General features: G+C 46.0%; 1 protein-coding gene across 1 annotated transcript; it reads left to right on the plus strand.

Moving 5' to 3' along the window:
- The first annotated feature begins 367 nt into the window (after window positions 1-367).
- On the plus strand, window positions 368-19,073 carry TRIM38 (tripartite motif containing 38). The gene is made up of 7 exons (XM_046005447.1): window positions 368-1,870; window positions 3,216-3,757; window positions 5,687-5,782; window positions 8,132-8,362; window positions 9,377-9,399; window positions 9,496-9,608; window positions 16,975-19,073. The coding sequence occupies exons 2-7, from the start codon at window positions 3,353-3,355 to the stop codon at window positions 17,496-17,498; spliced, it is 1,392 nt and encodes a 463-aa protein (XP_045861403.1). The 5' UTR covers window positions 368-1,870; window positions 3,216-3,352; the 3' UTR covers window positions 17,499-19,073.
- Window positions 19,074-23,848: the final 4,775 nt, after the last annotated feature.

Below are 23,848 nucleotides of genomic sequence, written 5' to 3' on the forward strand. Positions count from 1 at the left end.
CTAGATAAAATATCAGTAAAGACATAGGAGATCTGAAAAACCATATCCATCACCTGGAATGAACTGACACTTATAAAACATTATATTGAACATCTGCACCTATGTTCTTTTCAAGTTTACATGGTTATATTCATTGTGATAGACCACATTCTGGGCCATAATACAAGTTAATAAGCTTAAAGGGATCTTTTTTTTAAAGATTTATTTATTTATTTGAGAGAGACAGAGAGAGAGAGAGGAGAAAGCACAAGCAGGAGGGGCAGGGAGAGGAAGAGAGACTCTCAGGGAGACTCCCCACCGAGGGTGGAGCCTGATGTGGGGCTCAGTCTCACAACCCTGGGATAAGGACCTAAACCAAAACCAAGAGTCAGTTGCTTAAAATAGAGACTGTAAGAGGGATCCCAGATGGGGAGGGGTGTAACTATAAATAGGTGGTCGGAGTAAGCCTGGTAGAGAAGGGAGCCCTGCAGGAGTTGAGGGAGGGCACCCAGGGGTTACCCTGAAGGACAGCCATTCCCCAGAGAGGGAAGGCCCAGCGTGCATGCTTTTCCAGACTGCGGTGCCCCACCTCCTGTTCCTGCTTCCCAGACTCACAGGGCTGAGCTTAGCCTCACTCATTGGGGAAGGCATTTCCCCTTGCGGCAGCTCCTATGGGTCTCTCTGGGCCCATATTTGGGGGACATATCTCTGAAGGCTCATCTGCATCCCCTCCTCTTCAACACTGCGTGCAGCTCTCTGCAGGAACGAGTGCCTCCTTCACGCAACAGGAAACGGATGCAAGGTGCGGCGGCCCTGGCAAGACAGACCTGTCGTGAGGTCGCTGCTTTTCTCTTGCTGTTGTCTGTAGCAGTGGCAGTTCGCTTTCTTTTCGGCATCCACTGGCTTCCTTTGCCTGATGCTTTGACCAGACAGGTTTGGGAGGAGCTCTGCCTGGGTCCACCGTCACATCCACGACAGTGAAAGTCATGGGGATCTGCGAGGATGCATCATGGGGTCAGGGCCTCATTCTGGGTTTTCGTCTGTGCGCTGGTTGCCTCGGGAGAAGCTACGTCCTGTGCTGGGCGCAGGGCCTGCCACCACCCCATGTGCCGGCGGGACACGATGAGCCACTGGGCTGCAGAGCGGCGGGGTCTCTGTGAGCAGCCCGGGGAGCACAGTGAAGAGAGAACCCTGTCTGGGAAGGGAAGAGAGGAACGTGTCCCCCGGTGTGGGACCGGCAGGAGCCTATCTGGGCGAAGTCCCCGGCCCCATAGCCGGCCCTCCATTGTGCAGGCCCCGTGACGGCCCCCGCTGAGGCCACTCGCAGCCGGACCGCGGCGGGCTCCCGTTTGCAGTGCTGGGCCGCGCGTCGGGCCGTGGAGAAGCGCGCTCTCCGCACCCTCGGAGGGGAAGGAGACACAGCGAGGGGCAGAGAAGTGGGACCGGCGTGGGCCGGCTGCGGGACCCCCGGAACGCCGCTCCGGCCACCACCCCTTCTCCCACGCCCTTCAGCTGTTGGACCACCGCGCGCGACCTAAGAACACCACCAACATGGGCCCCAAAGGCTACGGATCCCCAAGGGGGTCGGCGGCAGAAGGAGAAAGATCTGGACCCTCTGCGGGCTTCCCGATTCGAGACGCGCTCGCTCAGGTCGCAAATGGCGGACGGGGTGATTCATCTCTCGCGTCTCTTCACGGCTGGGAAAGAAGGGTCTTCTCTCCCGCCGTCTCCCCTAACCCCAGTCGAGCTGAGCGCGAAGCTGGCGCCTCCCCCCGGGCGCTCGCGGGCGTCTCCTCAGACCGCCTTCCGGGCGCTCGCGGCCCGCCTCCCACAGCAGTTTCGCTTCTAAGTTCGCGGGCGGCCGGGCCTCGGGCGGCGGCGGCGGAGGCGAGTACGTGGCGGGCGGCGCGGGGGAGGGTGGTGGGCGCGCGCGTCCGGGCGGGGGGCGGAGATGCGCGCGGGGGTGGGGGGCAGCGTGGGGGGTCCGTGTGCGGGTGCCCGCGCCGCCAGGACCCTGCCCGCGTTCCCGGCGGCTGTCGGGCTCCTGCGCCCGCGGAGCGCCCGCCGGGCCTGGGGAGCCGTGGGCTGCGCGGTGAGGGAGGGCGCCCGCCCCGCATGCTCGGGGCCTCCGGAGGGAAGCGCCGCACTCGGCGCCGGGGAGCCGGCTGTGGTCCGGGGGAGAAGCCGCCTGCCGGGGAAGGGAGGTCCCCGGAGGAAATCCGCCGTGACTGCGAGAGACCGGCCCTGCCTCTCAGATGCCGGCAGCCGCCTTGCCGCTGGAGCCGAAGCCCCGATTTCGTGTCTGGCCCTGTCCGTGCAGAGGCTGCTCCTCGGACCTCGGCGCCCCTGCCCGCCAAGGCGCGGGGCTGGGCAGCGGGGGACAGGACGAGGTTCCCCAAGCCGCTGCCAGCCGCAGTGGGTGCCTCAGGTCAGGCCTCCCTGTCACCCGTCGTCGGGTCCTCGCCGCTGGACACCAAGAGGCCGAGCCCCCGGAACACCCCCGGGTCGCGGCCTCCCCCACACCCTGACTTCTGCAAACCCCCCACCCCGAGAACCACGCCCTGGCCCGGAGGGGAGCCGGTCCCCTCCCTCATTCTGCAGGAGCGCTGTTCCTGGGGACAACCCTTCTTTTCCCAACTCTTTCCAGATCTTTCCCTCAGGACTGAAAGGACAACAGCAAAGACAACATTGGTTCTTCCGGTCGCCTAATTTACTTTCGTTATTGGGGCTCCGTTGAGACATTATTAACCCGGTGCCTTTTGTCCCCCGTGGGGTGGGAGTGGGGGCAGAGAGAGAGGCAGTGGGGTTCCCGCAGAGTCACATTTGACGACCTCAGGGGAATCCTTGATGGCCACCCAGTTACTCCAGGGTTGCTACCGGTCGGAAGAAACAGTTCAGGTGTAAGGATTCTTGACGTTCGTTAGAGCAGGAGTTCGCACTCCCTCACTGAGTTCTGTCTTGCTCCAGCTTTGCTGAGGAAGCCTTCCTTGCTCTCTGTCTCTGTCAGTGCTGGGTCTGAGAAAACTTTGTGCACCCGTGGAGCGTTGCAGATGGGCCATCATGGAGCCTCCGTGGCCCCAGCACATGGCTAGCGGGACTGAGAAGCTGAATTTTAAGTTTTATTTAATTTTAATTAATTTAAATATAAGCGGCCACATGGGATCGTGACCGCCGTTTTCCACAACACAGCCTCATTGTATGTACCATCTTAATCCCAGTCCATCTCATCTCTCTAGAGAGAAGACTAGGACCTGTGGAGCCGGTGGCCTCCCATGCAGTGCCTGGCTGGGAGGCTCAGGTGAGGTGTATTTCCATCCCTGTGGATTTTCATCCCTGCCTCTAGATCCCGTATTGGATCTTGTCAGAAAAAGCCATGGCCTCAGCCACCAAGAAGATGAAGGAGGAAGCCACGTGTGCCATCTGCCTGTCCCTAATGTCTGAGCCTGTGAGCATCAGCTGTGGACACAGCTACTGCAATCAGTGCATCATCAACTTCCTTGAGAACCAAGGCCCTGCGGACACATCGTCCAATATGTTCCCCTGCCCCCACTGCCGGGCTCCGTTTCGCCTGGCCAGCCTCCGGCCCAACAAGCAGCTGGGGAGTCTCATCGAAGCCATCAAGGAGATGGAGCACGAGATGTCATGTGAGGAGCACGGAGAGCACCTCCACCTGTTCTGCGAAGACGAGAGCCAGCTCATCTGCTGGCGCTGCGAGCGGTCACCGCGGCACAAAGGGCACCACACCGCGCTCATCGAGGACGTATGCCAGGACTACAAGGTGAGCGTGTGGGTGGGCAGACTTTGGCAGGTGCCGCGCCCATGCTGCTCCCTGGGGACCGAGGTTATTTAGCCAATAACCTGAGACGACGATTCTGAGACAGCTGTCATCGTGTCACCCTTCATGTCACGTCTTTCGTGATACGAGAAATAGTGTATTGTGGGTCCTCACTTGAGTCAAGTCCTGACCGTCCATCCTGACCTTCAACAGGGGGGTCCCATTCTTGCCCCCCCTCCCTTCTTGCTTGCTACGGTGGACGTCTCCCTGCTCCGGATTGCCACGTGCTCGGACGCACACCTGCGTGTGTTATTGCTTCGCCCCATGTATGTCATTTTAACAGTGGGCGAGACCATATGATGCACTTTGGAAACACAGGAGACAAAGACATACCGCCTTTTAGATAGCCTACAGTCCAGTGGGGAAGACAGATCAGTAAAAGAGGCCACGTGGAATCAGCTGGTTGGGTGGGGAGGAGGGTCACCAAGGGACAGGGAGTGGGTCTGAGCAGCCTTTCCTCTGAGCACGGAACAGTCAACCACAGGTAGAGGCCCGGAGAGGAGAAGGCGTTCCAGGCAGAGGAGACCATAGGTGCGAGGGCATAGCCAGGGCGGGGGGTGTGTGGAAAGCCAGATGGCCTCGGAAAGGAGGTTGGCCCGGAACTGTGGTGTTAACTCAGAGTCCAAATTGTAGCCCAGAGTGGTACTGCCCACTGGGGGGTTTTATTTGCAGATTGAAGGATCAGGTTGACATCGAAGAGGGCATTCTGGCCTTTTACTGAAAGTGAAAGGTGTATCCAGGAGTAAAATTCAGCTTATTCCTGTAAGAAGGGGGAAGGGGTAGTTTCAAGCAAGATTCAGGAAGGGGAGCTAAAGAATTGGAAAATGATAGTTCATGGAGGATGAAGTGGAGGGAGAGGTTTGGGGCAACTCGTGTTTCTCACTCGGAAGCAGTAAAGAAGGCTGGCCTTTGCTCTAGGGAATGAAGAAAGGGCACAGTCCTGCTACCTTATTCTCTCCCTGTCCTGCCTAGATTTGAAGAAAATGTCCCCAGTGTGGGGCTCCTTGTTCCTGCCCCCATGAGGTGAAGGTAGGCTTGTAGTGAGGTTCTGGGTCCCCCGGATCGCAATGGCAATACAGTCTTTGACAAGTCTCATAGAGCCCTTTCTCGAGAGTACTCAAGAATTATCGAGCGTGCTCACTGGATTTACAGAAGACAGGAGCTGATCTTTTAGAAGTGATCACAAGCAGCAATTTAGGTCAGCTTCAAATTCCTTTCCATGGAAATGTGAGAAACTGTTTTGAAAAATAACCCCAAAACTTGATATAGATACAAAATCATTTTAGATTGGCTTCACGAATTACCACTCCTCAAAGATAGCAGAGCTCCCCTTCTGCATTTGGCTTTAGCTGACATCCTGGTCTTCCCTTCCCAACTGAACATAACACATTCAGAGTTCCCTGTGCCTCACCCTGGCATTGGTTATGTTTGGTTCAGCACATTAGTTTATAAAATGTTCTTGTAGATGATGATGAGATGTTCTGCGTGAAGTGTTTCCCTGGCAAGACCGTAGTGGATATGGCTTAGGCTCTGGGGTAGCAGACGAGGTTGGAACCGCAGCTCAGCTCAGCAGCCACTCAGAACTATCTATGAGGGGGTTATAGCATTCGGGCAAGTTATTTAACCTCTTTCTAAGCCTCAGTTTCTACTGCCCAGAAATGGTGTTAAGAATCCTACCGATTGCTCTGTGCTGCCAAGGGAATCAAATCTGTGATTGCCCATACAGCCTTCGGCACGCTTCCTAAACTACTGTAATGACTCAGTGTGTATTCGGGGTTATTCTAAGAGTCTTGGAGGCCTGGGGTTCCCCTTAATGTGCCTAATGGAGAGTTACTAATTGAATGGACTTTATTCACCCCATTTTTCCTTCAGGAGAAGCTTCAGAATGCTGTGACAAATTTGAGGCAACTAGAAGAGGAATGTATGAAACTGAAGTTGTTCACAACAAAGCAGATAAGTGAATGGAATGTAAGAATTTGCGTTTATTGATCTCAAGCTCTTTTCTACCCTAGAGTGCAGGCATGGGGGATGGTTGGCAAAACACAATGATAATTTATTTTTAGTAAACCAGACCAGATGAAACCCCAAAAAGAAAACTTTTTTTTTTTTTTAAATACCCCTAGTTGTCTACATCTGTGAAAATTTATTTCCAATCCCTTCAACTTTTCAATAGTAATTGGCTAGGATTCCTGATACCTTAGGGGAAGCAGAATTGGTATGTCTGTTTTAGTTAGAGCCATCATTGACCAGGCTTCAAATTTGAAATACCTCAAAGTGCCTTCCTGGTTTGAAGGCCTTAACTTTATTACTTCGGCACACTTACCACAGTGCGGGCGGTGGCTCTCAGCCTTGCAGGTTCAGAAGTCAATCTTTGTGAACATTAAGGAAATAGAATCACTCCAGGTTGAGACTCGTAGTCGTCAAGCTCATGAGGCTGGCAAGAGAGGTCTATCTGATTTATAAAGAGGGTCACAACTTTGCAAGAACCGATACACTTCAACAGCAGACTCAGAGTCTCTAAGATGATCCCATGGCTGACTAGTTCCCCATGATCAGAGATGCATTCCTTTCTGGAAATATTTATGTAACCCATCAACTTGTAGCCAAATGCCTCAGGCTGATGGACCATCTTGCCTCTCTCAGGGGTCTCTTCCTTCCTCTGCCCTGATCCTTTGTGGGTGGATGCTAAACTCCCCGAGGATGCTGTCACTTCCCTCATTTCTGGGATCTTGGGCCGTGGGTCGGATCTTGATTATAGCTAATATATACAGAAACCCCATCCATGACCCTTCTAGCACATCCTCTCAGTTATCAAAACACTGTCTGAGTTGGGGAAGCACTAGTGGAAATTGCAATTCTCTATCTCCCAAATTTGAAAGCCTGACCCCAAAAGACTTATATCCCTTGGCTTCTGTCACTTTTACACGTGAAGATGATTACTTGGACCCCAGACTGGTGGTGAATATTTCTCAGTTAACTATGATAAAAGCCTGCCACCCAGACCTCCTTTTGCTGAAACCATGGACTTCCCTAGTAGCCTGTTTTTTTGAGTCCAATCTCCATGATGTTTATTACAAGCTGTTGCTTCCAGAAATTCCCTCACACTCAGAAATACCTCCTTACCAGGGCACCTAGGTGGCTCAGTGGGTTAAAGCCTCTGCCTTTGCCTCGAGTCGCGATCTCAGGGTCCTGGGATCGAGCCCCACATCGGGATCTCTGCTCAGCAGGGAGCCTGCTTCCCCCTCTCTCTCTGCCTGCCTCTCTGCCTACTTGTGATCTCTCTGTCAAATAAATAAATAAAATCTTTAACAAAAAAAAGAAGAAGAAGAAAAAAGAAATACCTCCTTACCTCCCAAATAAAAATTCAGTTTTCTTCCTTTGTTACTGATAAAGTGTTTGACCTCAGCTCTAGTTCCGTGATTAAATTATCTGGCGCCGCTGCCCCTCCTTCTTCCTGCATCTTGGCTGAAGAAGAAGGACATCAGTCAGGTGACTTGTGGAGAATCATGACAACTCTCCCACATCTGAGTGCTTGCCTCCTAGGCATGACTCCGCGGCAGGCAATCTGTGACATTCTTCCAGCTCCGATGGCTGAGAAAACATTCTTGTGTGTGTGTTAAAATGCACGTAACATAGGGACGCCTGGGTGGCTCAGTTGGTTAAGCAGCTGCCTTCGGCTCAGGTCATGATCCCAGCGTCCTGGGATCGAGTCCCACATCGGGCTCCTTGCTCAGCGGGGAGCCTGCTTCTCCCTCTGACTCTGCCTGCCTCTCTGTCTTCCTGTGATCCCTCTCTCCCTCTCTCTCTCTCTCTCTCTCTCTGACAAATAAAAAATAAAATCTTAAAAAAAAAATACACGTAACATAAAATTTTCCATTTTAATCGTTTGTAAGCCTGCAGTTCATTGGTGTTAAGTGCTTTATCACCACTGTCAATGAGTGGGAACTAATAGTGGAAACTGAACTCCGGAACTTTTTCATCATCCCAAGCTAAAACTCTGTACCCGATAAACACTAACTCCCCATTCCTTTCTCCTCTCAACTTCTGGTAACCCTGTTCCACTTTCTGTCTCTACGAATTTGGCTAGCATAAGTAGCCCATATAAGTGGAATCATATAGTATTTGTCCTTTTGTTTCTGGTTTACTTCACTTGGCATAATGTCTTCAAGATTCATCCACGTCATAGCGTACGTCAGAATTTCATTCCTTTTTAAGTCTTCATAGTACGTCACTATCTGTATGCCATATTTTACCAATTCATTCATCGATGGACGTTCGGCTTGTTTCTACCTTCTGAGCATACTCTCTTGATTCTAGGAGAAGATAGAGATTGAGAAACAAAAAATCCAGTCTGACTTTAAAAATCTTCAGAGCTTTCTACAAGAAGAGGAGAAGTCTCATCTGTGGAGGCTGGAGAAAGAGAAAGAGCAGACTCTGAAGAGACTGAGAGAGAACGAGGCCACTCTGGAACAGAAGAGCCAAGAACTCAGGAGTCACATCCTGGAACTAGAGGAGAAATGTCAGAGCTCAGCCCAGAAGTTGCTGCAGGTGAGGCTGAGCCTTCGGGGGAAGGAACCCTTGAGCTATTAAGAGAAGAAGAAGGGGGAGGGAACGCGGGCAGATTGGTGAGGCCTGCCTCCCTCACTCAAAAGTGGCACATGGGCATGGGGAATTGAAAGAACTGTTTCTTTGAGGTATACCTCAGCGTTGGGTGGCCTTTGCTAGTCTGTAGTGAATCACAAAAATCTGTTTCTGTGACTCGAAAAAATATAGCCCTTCTGATGGATATGGTGGGGTCCTTGGCTAAAGGGAATCATGGGGTAACTTTTGCTACCATTTGCCTCTGATCCGTGTGCACAGAACCCTGACTGTCAGACTGCCTCCCGAAGCACTCCACCAGCTGACTGGTGGGTCATAGAGTGGGACAGCAGACACGAGGGACAGTATTTTCCCTAATTCGCTTGTAGAGCCCTCCACAGCTCTGTGGGGCCGCCTTTCAGCTGTATGAAAGATCTACCCTATTAAGATAAACTATGCCTGGAGCTATTAGTTCTAGTTCCTTCCAGTAGGACTCAGGTGACACTGTAAATGGGAGATGATAGCATGACTGCTGTACTGCCGGGGGACACCCGCTGCCACCATCTTCGTGGGCCATTCTCGGGGGCCGTGCACGGATTCACCGCTAAGGACCCTTAGTGATAGGCGATGTGGGCTCACTCTGAAAGGAGTTAGGTCACTGAAAGCAAGTCTTGCCAGAGGAAGCATGGGCAAAGCTCCTAGGCCTTTCCTGAAGCATCCCACAGGCTGGGATTGCAGACACCATAGCTGCCCACAGATCTCAGCCGGAAGACAGCAGACTCAGAGGCTGGTGCGCATCCTGCCATGCCGAATATCCCAGACGGCTGGGATGGGAATCGTTCTGCCCGAGTGTCCGTCAGTATTTAAGGCTAGAGTCACTCTCTTCACTTCTTTGGAAAGAGCATGTATAGAGAACAGCCCCATGTGCCAAGCCTCACGAAATACTGATGTTTCCACTTACCTTTTGTCTGTGTTTCTCTGTAGGATGTGAAAGACACTTTGCGCAGGTAAGTCCTATATGAATGCACAAGGGAAGGGGCATGGGTACGTAAAGGTGAATGGGCTGTATCACTGAAGAAGTCCTTGGCCTCTGCTTATTCTAGAAGTTGGGCTATGACGTTGGAGAGACCAGACGCCCACTCTCTGGAGCTTCATGCCGTGTGCAGTGTTTCTGAGCTTTATTTTGATGTGAAGAAAATGTTAAGGAGCTATCAAGGTATGTGAAGAAACTCTAAATGCTATGGATAGAAGGGACTTTAAGTCACAGCCACGTTCACCGCCTGCCCCTGGGCAGCCTCACAGCCAGAGAGGTCGTTTAGTGATTTTCAGTGGCACTGTCTTGCCCTCCCCTTGTTAGCAGGCTCTAGTGCTTAGACAGGACACAGCGTACTGGTTATCTGTGCGGACCTTTCGCATCTCTGATCCCCATGTATTAGCTGTGTCACCCCAGGCACATAACTTCCTCGGTTTCCCCAGCTAAAAAATGAAGATATGGACAATCCCTGCTTCATTGGGTTGTCATGAAAAGTAAGTGTGTCGACATGTGTAAAGTGCTTAGTGCAGTGTCTGGGACATAGTGTTTGTGGTTAATATTTTAGTCAACTCTCAGAGCAATGTAAGAAAGATCAGTGAACTTTATGGGCTTTGATTCAGATGGTTTCAGGACCTTGACCCAGACAACACAGATGGTAAATATTAGAACCATAATGAAAACTGAATTTTACCAATTCCGAAGCCTGAGCTTCCTGAATTATTGATTCTATTAATCTGTGCTTTCTATATTTCTGCAATATGTTATTTATAATTACAAAATTTAAAAAGCTCTGAAAACTGAAAGCTTTTTAAAATTTGTTTGACTACAAAATCAGACTTAACCTAAAATGATTCGAAGACTGTATTATCTCTTCCAGTGAACAGATTTAATAGCTTAAAACAACACACACATATTATCTCATGAATTTTTGGGTCAGAAATCTGGGCACAGCTTAGTTGGTCCTTTGTTGAAGGTTTCGCAAAGCTGCATATTAAGGTGTTGGCCAGGCTGGGGGGAAGGATTCTCTTCTGAGCTCACCCAGGTTGTTGGCAGAATTCATTTCTTTTTTATTACGGGGCATAGGGCCCTGGCTTTTTGTCAGCTGTTTGCTGGAAGCTGCCCTCAGCTTCTAGAAGGTACCCCTCAACCACTTGCACATGGCTTCTCAACATGGCCAGTTACTTCTTCAAAGTGAACTCAAGAGAATGTCTCTAGAGCATGTCTTTTAGAAAGATGGAGTCCCATATAATGAAATATAATCTTTGGAGTCACATCCCATCATTTTTGCCATATTCTCTTGGTCAGAGGCAATTCACAGGTCCTGCCCACACTCAGTTGGAAGGAATTGCATAAGAGTATGAATATCAGAAGGCAGGGACTCTGGGAAGGCCAAACCAAATCTAACAATACATTAAAAAAAAAAAATCATTTGCTATGACCAAGTGGGATTTATTTCTGGGGTGCAAAAATGGATCAATATTGGAAAATCAAGAATGTGATACATCACAACAACAGAGAAAGGGTAAAAAACCATATGATCATTTCAATAGATGCAGAAAAAGCATTTGACAAATTATAATATCTATTCATGATAACAAACCTCAACAAAGTAGGTTTAGAGGGAACATACCTCAACATAATAAAGGCCATATATGAAAAACCCATCACTAACATGCTACTCAATGGGGAAAAAGAGAACTTTACACCTACGGTCAGGAACAAGACAAGGATGTCCACTCTCCCCACTGTTATTCAGATACCATAAGTAGTAGCCACAGCAATCAAACAAGAGAAATAAATAAAAGGCATCCAAATCGATTAAGGAAGAAGTGAGACTTTCACTATTTGTAGATAACATGATACCTTATATGGAAAACCCTACAGACACCACCAAAAAACTACTAGAACTACTAGAACTAAATTTAGTAAAGATGCAGGATACAAAATCAATATACAGAAATCTGTTGCATTTTTCTACACTAATAATGAAGTAGCAGAAAGAGAAATTAAGGAAATAATCCCATTTACAATTGCACCAAAAGTAATAAAATACCTAGGAATAAATTTAACGAAGGAGGTGAAAAATCTGTACTCGGAAAACCGTAAAACACTGATGACAGACATTGAAGACAATACTAACAAATGGAAAGATATTCCAGGCTCATGGATTGGAAGACCAAATATTGTTAAAATGTCTATAGTATCCAAAACAAGCTACAGATTTAAGGCAATCCTTTTCAAAATACCAACTGCATTTTTAACAGAGGTAGAACAACACTGACAAAAAATTCTAAGTCCAAAATGCATTTGGCCCCAGGGAGTTCAGATGACGATTATGGACCTGTATTTGTTTTCCCCTCAAGTTAGCAACGAACAACAATAAGAACAGCTACAAAACAAAGCAGCTCTGTATTTGATCCTGTAAAGAGATTCAGGAAAGGAAAAAACAGGACTCCATGCAAATCACATCCAGATCACTGAGCTGATTTGCCTACTCTTAGCTTTTACAGGATTACAAAATTGTGCAAGTCAGTCTCTTTCTAAAACGACCTCATCTTTTTACTAGATAATCCCCTTTCTTTTTTAGAACGCTTATATTAAAACTTTTCTTGTTTCAAAAGTAATACAAATAAATTATAATCAAACTATATAGATACGAAGAAAAATTCAAGGTTTCCCCTACACTTCTCCAATCCTACTTCTCCAGGTTACAAGATCTATGTCTTTTTCTGTTTTTTATTTTATTTTTTTAAACAAACATTTAGTATATAGAATGTCACTTGTTGCTTTCAAAAACCAATATTCCATGAGTAGATCATAATTATGTGTAACCATAGCCCTACCATTGGAGCTTCGGGCTGCTTCCAGCACTTGGAGATCACAACGTTGCTGCAGTAACAGCGTGGGCCATGCAACCTTCCATCCTTGCGTTTTCATTCTTGTAGGGCGCACATCCAGCCCTGGGCTTGCTGGGTTTGTTAATCCCAGTGCACATTATGCGGGCCAGTGTGGCAACGTACAGTCTCACCAGCACCAAGAAAAGCAGCTTACAGATACCAGGCACTCCCTCCATGACAGATGAGGAAACCTTCACGTATGTTACCTGTTTTGTGCCACGGTCCTCTCCGTAGGAAGCATTTTCACTTTATAGATGAGGAAGCTAAGACAGAGAGACAACAGAGAAGTGGAACGTCAGGTGGTATCTCTCAGAACGCACTCTCTTATTCACTCTGCATTGTGGCAAAAAAATGAATATGTTGTGTTTTCGAATCCATTGTTCAGTGGCGTGGGCGCTGAAGTTTATGTCTAGTTGGTTTTGTTTGCTGCTGGTGCACACCATGCCGCGGGGAACGTTCTTCTCCATGGGTCCTCGTGTTCGGTGAATGCTTTCCTCTGAGGATATACCTTAAACTGAAAATGCTGCTGTGTAGGGGTGCGCATTTAATGTGACTAGATACTGACGATCTTGAAATTGTGTCAGTTTATATCCTGCCGACAACATAAGAGCGCCGACCGTTTCGTATCTCCCTGATTCTTTGCTTATAATTTATAATTTTTGATAATCTGATGGATCTGAAATAGTACCTAATTGTGGACTTAAATTGTGTTCTATGATATCCCTGGCAAAGTTAGCCTTTTGTAAGTCCATTAACCTTTTAGCCTTCTTCTGTGATTTACCCATGATTTGCTCTGATTGAAGCATTTTTCTATTGGGTTCTTTCTCTTACTGACTCACGGGAACTTATCATAGCTAGTATCTCTGGTGTACATATGATATTTTACATTTTCATTCTATCTTTTGATATATAGGGTTTCAAGACACATTTTCCTTCAAAGTCTGTGACTCTTGTTTCCAAAGAGCTCCATCGTCATCAATGGGCATTGAATTTATCAATGAGTTAGTTGCATTGATAGGATCATGTGGTTTCTCTCCATTAATCTGTTTATGTGGTGACTATGATAATTTATTTTCTAATGTTAAACCATAGTTGCAGTCTCAGGAAAAGCTAAATTTTGATATATATATATATAGTATATCAGGAAAAGCTAAATTTGGATAGATATGTCTATATCATACAGGTTTGATAGCCAAATATTAATTTGTCATGAAGATCATTGTTGTGCTGCAGTTATGTTGCTTGATAAGGGTTAGTTGCATAGAGCAGTTAAACAGATAGTCCCCTGGGCAAACAGGAATCCTGACTTGAGAAAGTAAAGAAAGTTTAGCTGTCCCCGCATATACTCTGATAGCATGATAACTATGATGGAGAGATGATGGAGACAGTCGCTAGGTATGTGAGGAGAGGCTGCTTACACACCAGACCTCCTCCCGGTTAAGTGAGTCATATGCTTTCCTGGTAAGTGTCCCTCTGCAAACACCTTCCTTCCCCATTACTATGACTAATACCCGACCAGCTCTGTTGGTGACAACGTTGTATGTTGGCTCCTCACCTTGACTTTTTGACTCTCAGTCTAGTTGGTAATAAAAACATCCCAGTCTTTTCATACAATTAGACACAGAATATTATATATCTAATAATATATATTAAAGCATTTGATATATATAGAGATTTTATTTTTGATATAATATATTCCATGTGACATATAGTATATAATGATATATATCAGATGACTAAATAATAATTATATAACAATTATATAATCAATATGTATAATTAATAATATAAGTTACATAATATATTGTAAAATATGTAATATGTATGATAAACATTAAATATATAACATATACATTTATACATATATAAAAAGTAAAGTAGGCATGTATAAAATACAATTATACATACATGTAAAATTTGACTTATTATCTACATTATTTTGTTTAGCATTTTTGTGTCTATGTAAGTTATAGGGTGCTGTAATTCTCTATTCTTTGAAAGATTTGATATGAGATTACCATTATCCCTTGACTGGTAGAATTTCTTTAAAAACTGACAAGGTCCCTTTTTATTTGGTGTATGTGCATGTTTTATTATCTGTGGGTAAATTTTAAACTCCTTATTATATTTCCTTAATGTTAGGTCTGTTCATGTTTTCTTTTTTCTTCTGAATGAATTTTACAAACTGTTTTTCTAGAAAGTTATTCATGTTGTTGATGTTTTCAACTTTCTTAGTACCATAAAATTTACCATAAATTCTCTTAATTTTTAAATTTCTATATTCATTCCAGTTTTGTCTTTTTTTCTCCTTTGCTAAATCTTTTTTGAGGTATGTCTATCGTATTAGTCTTTTCATGAAAGCTATGGTTGGCTTTTCCCTCTCCATTGCATTCTTATTTTCTTTAATTTCATTGGTTTATTGTTTAAACTTATTTTCCTTTTTAAAAAAAGTTCTCTTTGGGTTTCTCTGTTCTTTTTTTTTTTTTTTTTTTAAGATTATTTATTTTTTTTTATTGAGAGAGCACCTGAGCAGGGGGAAGGGCAATGGGAGAGGGAGAGAGAGCCTGTCAGGCAGCCTTCCCACTGAACACGGAGACCCATGTGGAGCTCGATCTCATGACCCTGAGATCATAACCTGAGCCAAAATCAAGAGTTGGACACTCAGCGTGCTGAGCCACCTAGGAGCCCCATTCTCTGTTCTTTTCCTATTTTAACCTGCATAGTTAAGCTCCTTAATTTCCAGCTTTTTTTCTTTTTCTAAAATAAGTACTTAAAGGTTATAAATGTTCTGGAAAATTCCACCTAGCTTCATTATATAATTTTTTAATATGTAGCATTTTATTATTCCTCAAGTCTGTATATCATCATATTATGATTTAGAAGCATTTAAATTTCCTAATATTGAGAAGATTTTTTTATTGATCTTTTTAAATTGATTTCTAACCTAATTGAATTGAGGTGAGAGAACATGATCTGTGCAATACAGAGTCACTGGAATTTGTTCAGACTCACGTTCTGACTAGTCTTTACTCCGTTAGTACATATTCCATCTATACTGGAGAAAAGTGCATATTCTGTGTTTATTAATTGCTGAGCTTTACATGTATTCATTAGATTGGGCTTGTTGGGTTGTTCAGATCTTCTATATCTTTCCTTTTTTGCCTGCTTGATCTATCAATTATGGAGAAAAAGAATGTTCAAATAGCTCATGATGGTTGTAGAATTGTCACTTTCTCCTTGTAATTCCCTAATTTTTACTTAGTATATTTTGAGACTACAATATCAGTGCATGCTTGTTTGGAATTAGGATATCTTCCTAGTGAATTAATGCATTTTTCTCTGTTAGGTGACCCTTTTCATCCTTGATAATACTTTGACTTAATATCATTTGATATAATTATATACTGTAACAGCTATATTATCCATCCTTTAACTATATTATATATAACTATAACTATATATATCCATCCTTTAACTATATTATCCATCCTTTAACTGTCAACCTTCCTGTGTCTTTTTGTTGTATGTGTCACTTATAAGCAATCTGAGGTAAAAATTTTTTTTAATTTTTTAATTTTTAATTAACATATAATGTATTATTAGGCCCAGGGGTACAGGTCTGTGAATCGCCAGGTTTACACACTTCACAGAACTCACCATAGCACATACCCTCCCCAATGTCCATAACCCAGCCACCCTCTCTCGACCCCCCTCCCCCAGCAACCCTCAGTTTGTTTTGTGACATTAAGAGTCTCTTATGGTTTGTCTCCCTCCTGATCCCATCTTGTTTCGTTTATTCTTTTCCTACCCCCAAACCCCCCTCCCCATTGCATCTCCACTTCCTGAGGTAAAATCTTTAAAATCCAATTGATATCTTCACCTTCAAGTGGTATTGCCAACCTGTAAGCATTTTAATTTCTTAACTTGGGTTTTCCTGTATCATTAAGAGAATATCAATTGAAACTTCAAATTTTTTTGAATCAGGCTCATGATAAGGATGGATCAGATAGCGTTTAATAAAGGAATTACCTACAGAGGTGAAGACTGGGGTCATTACCAAGGAACAGTGAAGCAGCCAGGGCTGGGAATAGGTATGGAAGCATCATGTGCGTCCCTGGACCCTCAGGAGCAGGTGGAAGGCACTGTAATTGCAGGAGGGTGTGACCAGAGGCAGAGGAAGGCAGACCTTCCAAGTGATAGGCGGTAGGGAGGGACTTGGGACTCTGAACTCTGCCTCTTTTTGCCCTGTGGTCTCCTCTAGTACTTCCCTTTGGCTTTGGAGAGGACAGTAACCACGTCAACTCTGGTTAGTTCTTTTCCTTGACTCCTCTGAGTGACTAAGACGGTGGTGCTGATGAAGATGATATTCTTATCATTACCACTGACTGCACACTTACTCTATTCCAGGAATTTTACTCAGCAGCGAGCATACATGATCTCATTCAGTTCTCCCACTATTCTTTGTGCCAGATACGATAATTTCTACTTCCTGTACAACAAAACTGAGTCTTAGAGAGTGACTTGTCTAAGCTGTCATGGCTAGTAAGACACAATGCTCGGATCTGAGGGCAGGCTGGTTTTATTTAAATTAAACTGTGCTCCTGACAACAAGAAATTATTTATTTATCTACTTACTTATTTATTGTTTTCAGTCAATGTGACTCTGGATCCAGATACAGCTCATCGGGAGCTCATTCTGTCTGAGGATCGGAGACAAGTGACCCGTGGGTGCCTCCAGGAGAATCTCGACAATTCTTCTAAGAGATTTAGTATCTTACCCTGTATTTTGGGCTGTGAAGGCTTCATTTCAGGAAAACATTACTTTGAAGTGGATGTGGGAGAAGGAACTGGGTGGGACTTAGGTGTCTGTCTGGACAGTGTTTACAGGGACGTTGGTTTGATACAGCAGCCTCAGTCTGGATTCTGGGCCATTAGACTGTGCAAAAAGAAAGGCTACTTAGCACTTACCTGTCCCATAACTTCTCTTTCTCTGGCGGAGCAGCCTCTGGTTGTGGGGATTTTTCTGGACTGTGACGTCGGACTTGTATCCTTTTACAACATGACCACTGGATCCCACATCTTTACCTTCCCAAAGGCCTCCTTCTCTGATACTGTCCGGCCCTTCTTCCGGGTTTATCAACATTCTCCTTTGTTCCTGCCTCCCCCAGATGAGTAAGGAAAGAAGTAAAATCTCCTTCTTGGTTTAACTAGCATAGAAAATATAATGTCAGTCCTGTGAAGGCAGAAATCTGGTCTGTTTTCTTCACTTCCTGTACTCAGAACAGTGCTGGGCTTTTAGTGGCTACATAATAAATCTGCTTTGAATGAATGGATAGAACAATGGCAAAAATACCACAGATGGTCAGCTTGAGCTGGGGAAGCCAGATAATAGCAATGATCATGAATTGTCTTCTCCAACCCCCAAGCCCCTCAGTGGGTTCAGAGCTTTGATTTCCAAGAGTTTTTGGGTGACCTGCAGGATGACCCGGAGGTCAGGAGGTCTGAGTTCTCCCAGTTTGTTCGATGCCATAGGAACTCATGGGTGGGGAGTGAGGGAAATTGCGGTTGTCTCTACCAGCTGTGAGAAAAAGCTGTGAGAGCCAACACAGTGACTCTTCCAACCTCTGGCATAGCTCTGATGATGCAGTGAGGACAGATGCCTTCCAGACCTGGTGACCTCTGCCCATTGCAATAACACGTCACGTGTGAAAGAGGAGTTGAAATTGGCTTACAGGGGTATGTTTCAAATGGGAAGGAGATTCAGAATAATAGATTTTCTTGGGGGACTCGGTACTGGAAAAGAAGTTGATATTTCCCAGACTGTGCCAAGCCAGCTATCTTGAAATAGTTTAAGATCTCAGCAAATAGTTACCACTGGCGTGATTGTTGGCAGAAGCTGTTATGATTCTTCTATGATCAAATAGACCTTAGCTCTGGCTAGGTCAATTTTGAAGAGAACATTCCATGTTCAACCTAAATTATCATGGCTGAGTTGACTAATGGCAAGATCATGGTAAAGTCAGCCAAGCCACAAACAACATAAATGATTGAGATGTGATGGCTGGGTCTTTAGACGCTGTCCTAGATTCTACAGATGGCGGAAGTGTGGCTAACAGGAAGCTGGGAAATTTGTGGAGTGCCATACCAGCCCTGGATTCTTTGGATTTCCTGGACTTTCTACATTTTCTGGACTGTCTACATGGGAGAGATATGAACTTGCATTAGCCACTATCATTTTAGGTTTTCTGTTCAATGGAAATTAATCCAATCTTCTAGGACACAGTGAGTTGCTGTTCCTTTAAAAAAAAGTAGCCATAAAATCATCTACTCCTTATTTATTTTGTGTCCATGTATTTAACTGGTGTTCTGTAACTTTCTGAACTTTACCTATATGTATGGGTTTGTTTAGATTTTCATTTCCCTTCTTGAATCAGTCAGGTCATTCAGTTTCTTTTAAAAAGCAATTTATCAAAGTTTTCAAATGTATTTGAACATAATTCTTCAAATTGCTCTCAAAACTAATATTTCCTGTCTATGCTCTTTCAGACTTCCATTTAATTTCCTGTTTTCTTTTTTAAAAACCTTCTATTACAGTAGCTAATGGTTTGTGTAATATAGTAGCATTTCTTCCTGTTAAGGACTAGCAGAACTTGTTTTTTGTTCTATAACTTGCTTGCACTCCAGTTTCTCATTTTATGTTAATTTTCCTTATGATTTACAAAGGTTTATTTTGTTAATAAAGCATTTTTTTTGTTGAATGTTTATCATCTTTCTTTCTTGCTTAGCGAACCAGGTGTTTAACGGTATGGACTCTTCTCTGAGCAGGGTACTCGGTTCTAGGCCCTGCCAACATTAGGAGGACACTCCTCACTGGGCAAGACCACATTCCAAGATGTAGGGTGGAGAAAGGGACGTAGATGGAGGGCAAAGGGCCTGCAGGCAACAGCTAATTTTTATGTAGCTTCCGAAAGCCTACCATACAGCTTCCTGCTCGCATTGCTTAGCCAGAAGTAATGGGCAGAGGCTGTGTGCGGTAGCCTGTAGGTGCTTAGCCAGAGAAGAAGAGGGCCCCCCAGCGCCCCTTCTTCAGACCTTCTAGACATCCTCTCCTACTGCAGTGGCACGCAAGGTTAGGTATGTGTGGTCCTGCCCAGAGGACCAGGGACAGGGCACAGCAGGAAGGAGAGGACAGCAATTGAGGGAGCCGGAGGAACACGACTGAGCAACCCACCCAGAGTCTGTGCACCGGAACTCACCACGGTCCAGAAGGCGAATGCTGGCCTCAAGGCCTTGCCTTCCTGAATGAGTCATCTACCTTTCCTGCCTCTCACCTTCCGTACATGGTGGTCTTCCCTTTGGTCCTGGACAGGGCCAAGGTTGTTTTGGCCCCAGGGCTTTTGGGCGTGCTATGTTCTAGGTTCAGAGCAGCCTTTAAGCATCTGTTTTTTCTGCAGCTGGGTGAGCTCATTCTGGTCAATGTCTGGTGCAGACAAGAGGTGGGTGATGATTCACATCCCAGGAGGGCATCTTCAGCCAAGGAGGGAATGGGGTGGATGGATAGAGTCTCCAGCCAAATGACCTGCAGAGGAACAATTCTGGGATGATGACTTCCACATGTTGCCTCAAACGACATCCAGTGAAATGGAACCGACGTGTTCCCAGCGGTAGTCAGGCCAGGTCCACCTTCCCTGTCCCAGCATGCCTGCCCTGGGGGCCCCTCCTAGCAACCACCTGCACCCACTTCCCGGTCTCAGCGCAGCTGTCCAGAGAGAGCAAGCTCCAGCACCTCCCTCTCTCTTGGCTTCTTTCTGTAAATAAATACAGAAATGGATACAGATACCAAGTGATTAAACTCACAGGTATTTATTGTGGAATACTGTAAACTACAGTAAATTATACTCCCAGTTCTAAGGAACAAACACTCCCACCATGGCTTGGAAAACCACCTTCCCCATATGTATGTTAGATCTTGTTTTTCTCAGTGCGAGCTCCTCCCCATGACATTAAAAATTATTTTAATATGTGGTTTTAAATGACTGTAGCAATCTCATAGTCACATATCCTTTTGGGTTGTTTCTTGCAAATACAAGTGACATTCAAATGAACATCATTGTATGTAATTATGTCTTCAGCTCTCTTGTTTTTCCTCAGTGTGGGTTGCCTGAGTCCCAGTATATGAACGTTTGGTTAAAAGACTTGATATATTCTTTTTTTTTTTTTTGAAGATTTATTTATTTATTTGACACACACAGAGAGAGAGAGAGAGAGAGAGATCACAGCAGGCAGAGAGATAGGGGGAAGCAGGCCTCCGCTGAGCAGAGAACCCGATGTGGGCTCGATCCCAGGACCCTGAGACCATGATCTGAGTCGAAGGCAGAGGCTTGACCCACTGAGCCACGCAGGTGCCCCAAAAGACTTGATATATTCTTGCCCCTTCTTTCCCCCTTCCTCCACTTCCTCTATCTGCTCTTCTGTTCCTCTAGCTCTGGCCATCATTGGCTGACCCCTCTAGGAGCTAGGAACCTTGGGGGGCTTTTATAACATGGAAACCGTGGACTGGAGGTCAGATGGGAGAACCTGTCCCAGGAGATGGGGAGTGGAGAATGTTGCAGTTTGGAGATGAAAACATCACTGGAAGGAGATCACTTCATTAATGTTTCCTCATGTAAGAAAGGGAGAGATACAGAATTTTTAAAAATTAGGGTGCTGAAGGGGAAGAGGACAAGAAGCTGGATGCATCTGGGATTTTACTTTGGAAAAAACACCTGCATCTCCTGAAGGAGGGACAGAGCCGTCACTGTTGTAAAAGACTAATTCGAGGCTATCCGCTGAATGCGTGTCAATTTCTGCATGAAACCGCTCCAAAACTTTGTTGCTTAACCCTGCTATCAGTTATTAGACTCACAGTGCTGCAGGTCAGCTGGAGGTTCTTGTAGTCAGGGCTGTATGTGGCTGAACCCTGTTGTGCCTTCTTGTGTGTCCGCAACAACTGGAGAATCAGCTGGCCCTAGGAGATCTTGCATGGCCTCAGCTCGGCTGGGGCTGGCAGGCTACTGCCTGGAGCGCCTCCTCCTGTTAGCAGGCGAGCTTAGCCTCTTTCCCATGGTTGTTCAGGGCTGTAAGAGAACCAAAAGGGGGACAATTTGCTAAGCACCTGGATCTTCTGAGGCATCTGCTTAGGTTACATTTGTTAAATCACTTGGCCAAGCCCAGATCTAAGGGACAGAGAAATACATTCACTTCTTTTTTTTTTTTTTTTTTTAAAGATTTTATTTATTTATTTGACAGAGAGATCACAAGTAGGCAGAGAGGCAGGCAAAGAGAGGTGGGGGTCGGGGAAGCAGGCTCCCTGCTGAGCCTGATGTGGGGCTTGATCCCAGGACCCTGGGATCATGACCTGAGCCGAAGGCAGAGGCTTAACCCACTGAGCCACCCAGGTGCCCCCCTACATTCACTTCTTCATGGGAGAAGCTGCAAAGTCACAAAAGCAAAAGTGTACAAACAGAAACAGGATGAGATGAATTCAGGGCAATTTTTGCAATCTATCGTTAGAAACTTATTGCTTAAAGTCTCTACATCTAAACTAAGGGAGGGATAGAGATTCAGAGACACTCTGAGTCCTTGGCGCGTAGCAGATTCAGTCCCAGTTTCTCCCCAGAGACAGGGTCTACTGGATCTCCTGGCGACATCAGTAGCTCCTCTCTTTGCCCACACAAACAGCCACAGCCCCTGGGACTCGGAACTGATCCTCACACCCGCTCTCTAAAACTCTGCCCCTCACGCTCTTCTATATGCCTAGATGCTTCTCTGATTTGTCCTGCAGAGCCGACCTCCTGCGCTTGCAGGTTCACAGGCAGGCCAAGACATGCCTGAGACTCGTGCTGTGTGAATAACCCTGGGAGCCTGGTTACTTAGAGTTTATGAGCCGGCCTCCAGGTCAGAACTGGCCCTTCTGTTCCAAACACCAAAGGCTACAAATCTTGTCTCACGTCCCCTCCTGCTCCAGGGGGGCTGGCCCCTCAGGGTGGCATCCAGGAGTGGGGGAAGACACACAGCACAGGCTCCTTGAGGACACAGAAACGTGAGCATGGAAAGGCAGCTCGCTCCAAATTACACGTAGGTGAACAAATGTTTAATTTCAAACCCTGTTATGTGCTCTACAAATCTGGCCCTGATGGGGACGGTGAGTCGGAAGTCTTTTTTTTTTTTTAATATTTTATTAATTTGACAGAGAGAAATCACAACTAGGCAGAGAGGCAGGCAGAGAGAGAGGAGGAAGCAGGCTCCCCGCGGAGCAGAGAGCCCCATGCGGGGCTCGATCCCAGGACCCTGGGATCATGACCCAAGCCAAAGGCAGAGGCTTTAACCCACTGAGCCACCCAGGCGCCCCGAGTCGGAAGTCTTGACCGAGGGGAGGATTCTCTGCCCAGGCCTCCCAATCAGGACTGCAGCCCAGCGGTCTCCACCGGGCTTCCCTGGTCGATGCAGCAGGATGTGTAAGGACCCGATCTGATGTAACTCTGCTTCATTCTCATTTATTTGCCCACTGTTAACCTCATCTCGTGAGATTCCTCTGCTCTTCTGTTTCTATCAGCTTTCTGTGACAATAATAAAGTTTTCTTTTCTTTTTAAAACCGAAGCACTGCTGTTGTAGATCTTTGGTTCAGAACACATGCCCACCCGCAACACCAGCCTTGAGCGGAGTCTGCACTGGGTTCTCTGGGATTCTCTGGGACTCCCAGGGAAGGAAAAGAATTACCAGCAGCTGAATTGGAAGTGCAGGAAACACCTCAGGCCCTTCACCCCAAATTCTCTTCTTCACCAAGAATAAGGAAGACAGAGATTTGATGTTCAGGAAGGCATTTGATTAGCATGTTAATGAGCATGTGGCCAAGAGAATCTGCTACACTCCTCGAGCTTATACCGAATTTCTCTGGTCAAGTAAAAGTGATCCAACCTGTTCTATTCTCGGAATTGGGTGTTTCCTCACTCCAGGCCAGAGGCATGGCCTGCGGTCTTCAGAGCTCATTTCCTTCCGCTCCGCCCTACATCTCAGCCATCTGACTCTCTGTGTCTCTTTTCTCCAATCCCTAATCTCTCTGAGGAAGGGACTGTTTTTTTCCCCTTTTACATCTTGGTGCCCATCCTAAGAGCCTGCTTTAGTTTCTTGGACACCTGGATCCATTAAAGATGGTAAGTGAAGTTTAAATGCTCACCTTTCTATGGTACAGCCAGCTCTATGTCTGATTTCTGATTTGATTTACAAGTGGGTGACACCAGCCTTCTGGGCTCTGTTTCCTCAAGGGTAATGCTGGAGCAACAATCAGGTACAAAGCCACAGGTATGTAACACAATAAATGGGCGTCTTCTGTTAATTGAGGTGACAATTGCAAAGCACTTTCTCTGACATGACCTGCTAAAGAGGACCTCTTGGGCCGCCATCGCCATGGCGTAATCTTTGTGGGATCCTGGGTAACTCAATCCCTTCTCTGGGCCTCCAACCCTCCAGAAAAATATTAGCCCGAT

This window comes from Meles meles, chromosome 5 (assembly GCF_922984935.1).
Source record: "Meles meles chromosome 5, mMelMel3.1 paternal haplotype, whole genome shotgun sequence".
Taxonomy (NCBI): Eukaryota; Metazoa; Chordata; class Mammalia; order Carnivora; family Mustelidae; genus Meles; species Meles meles.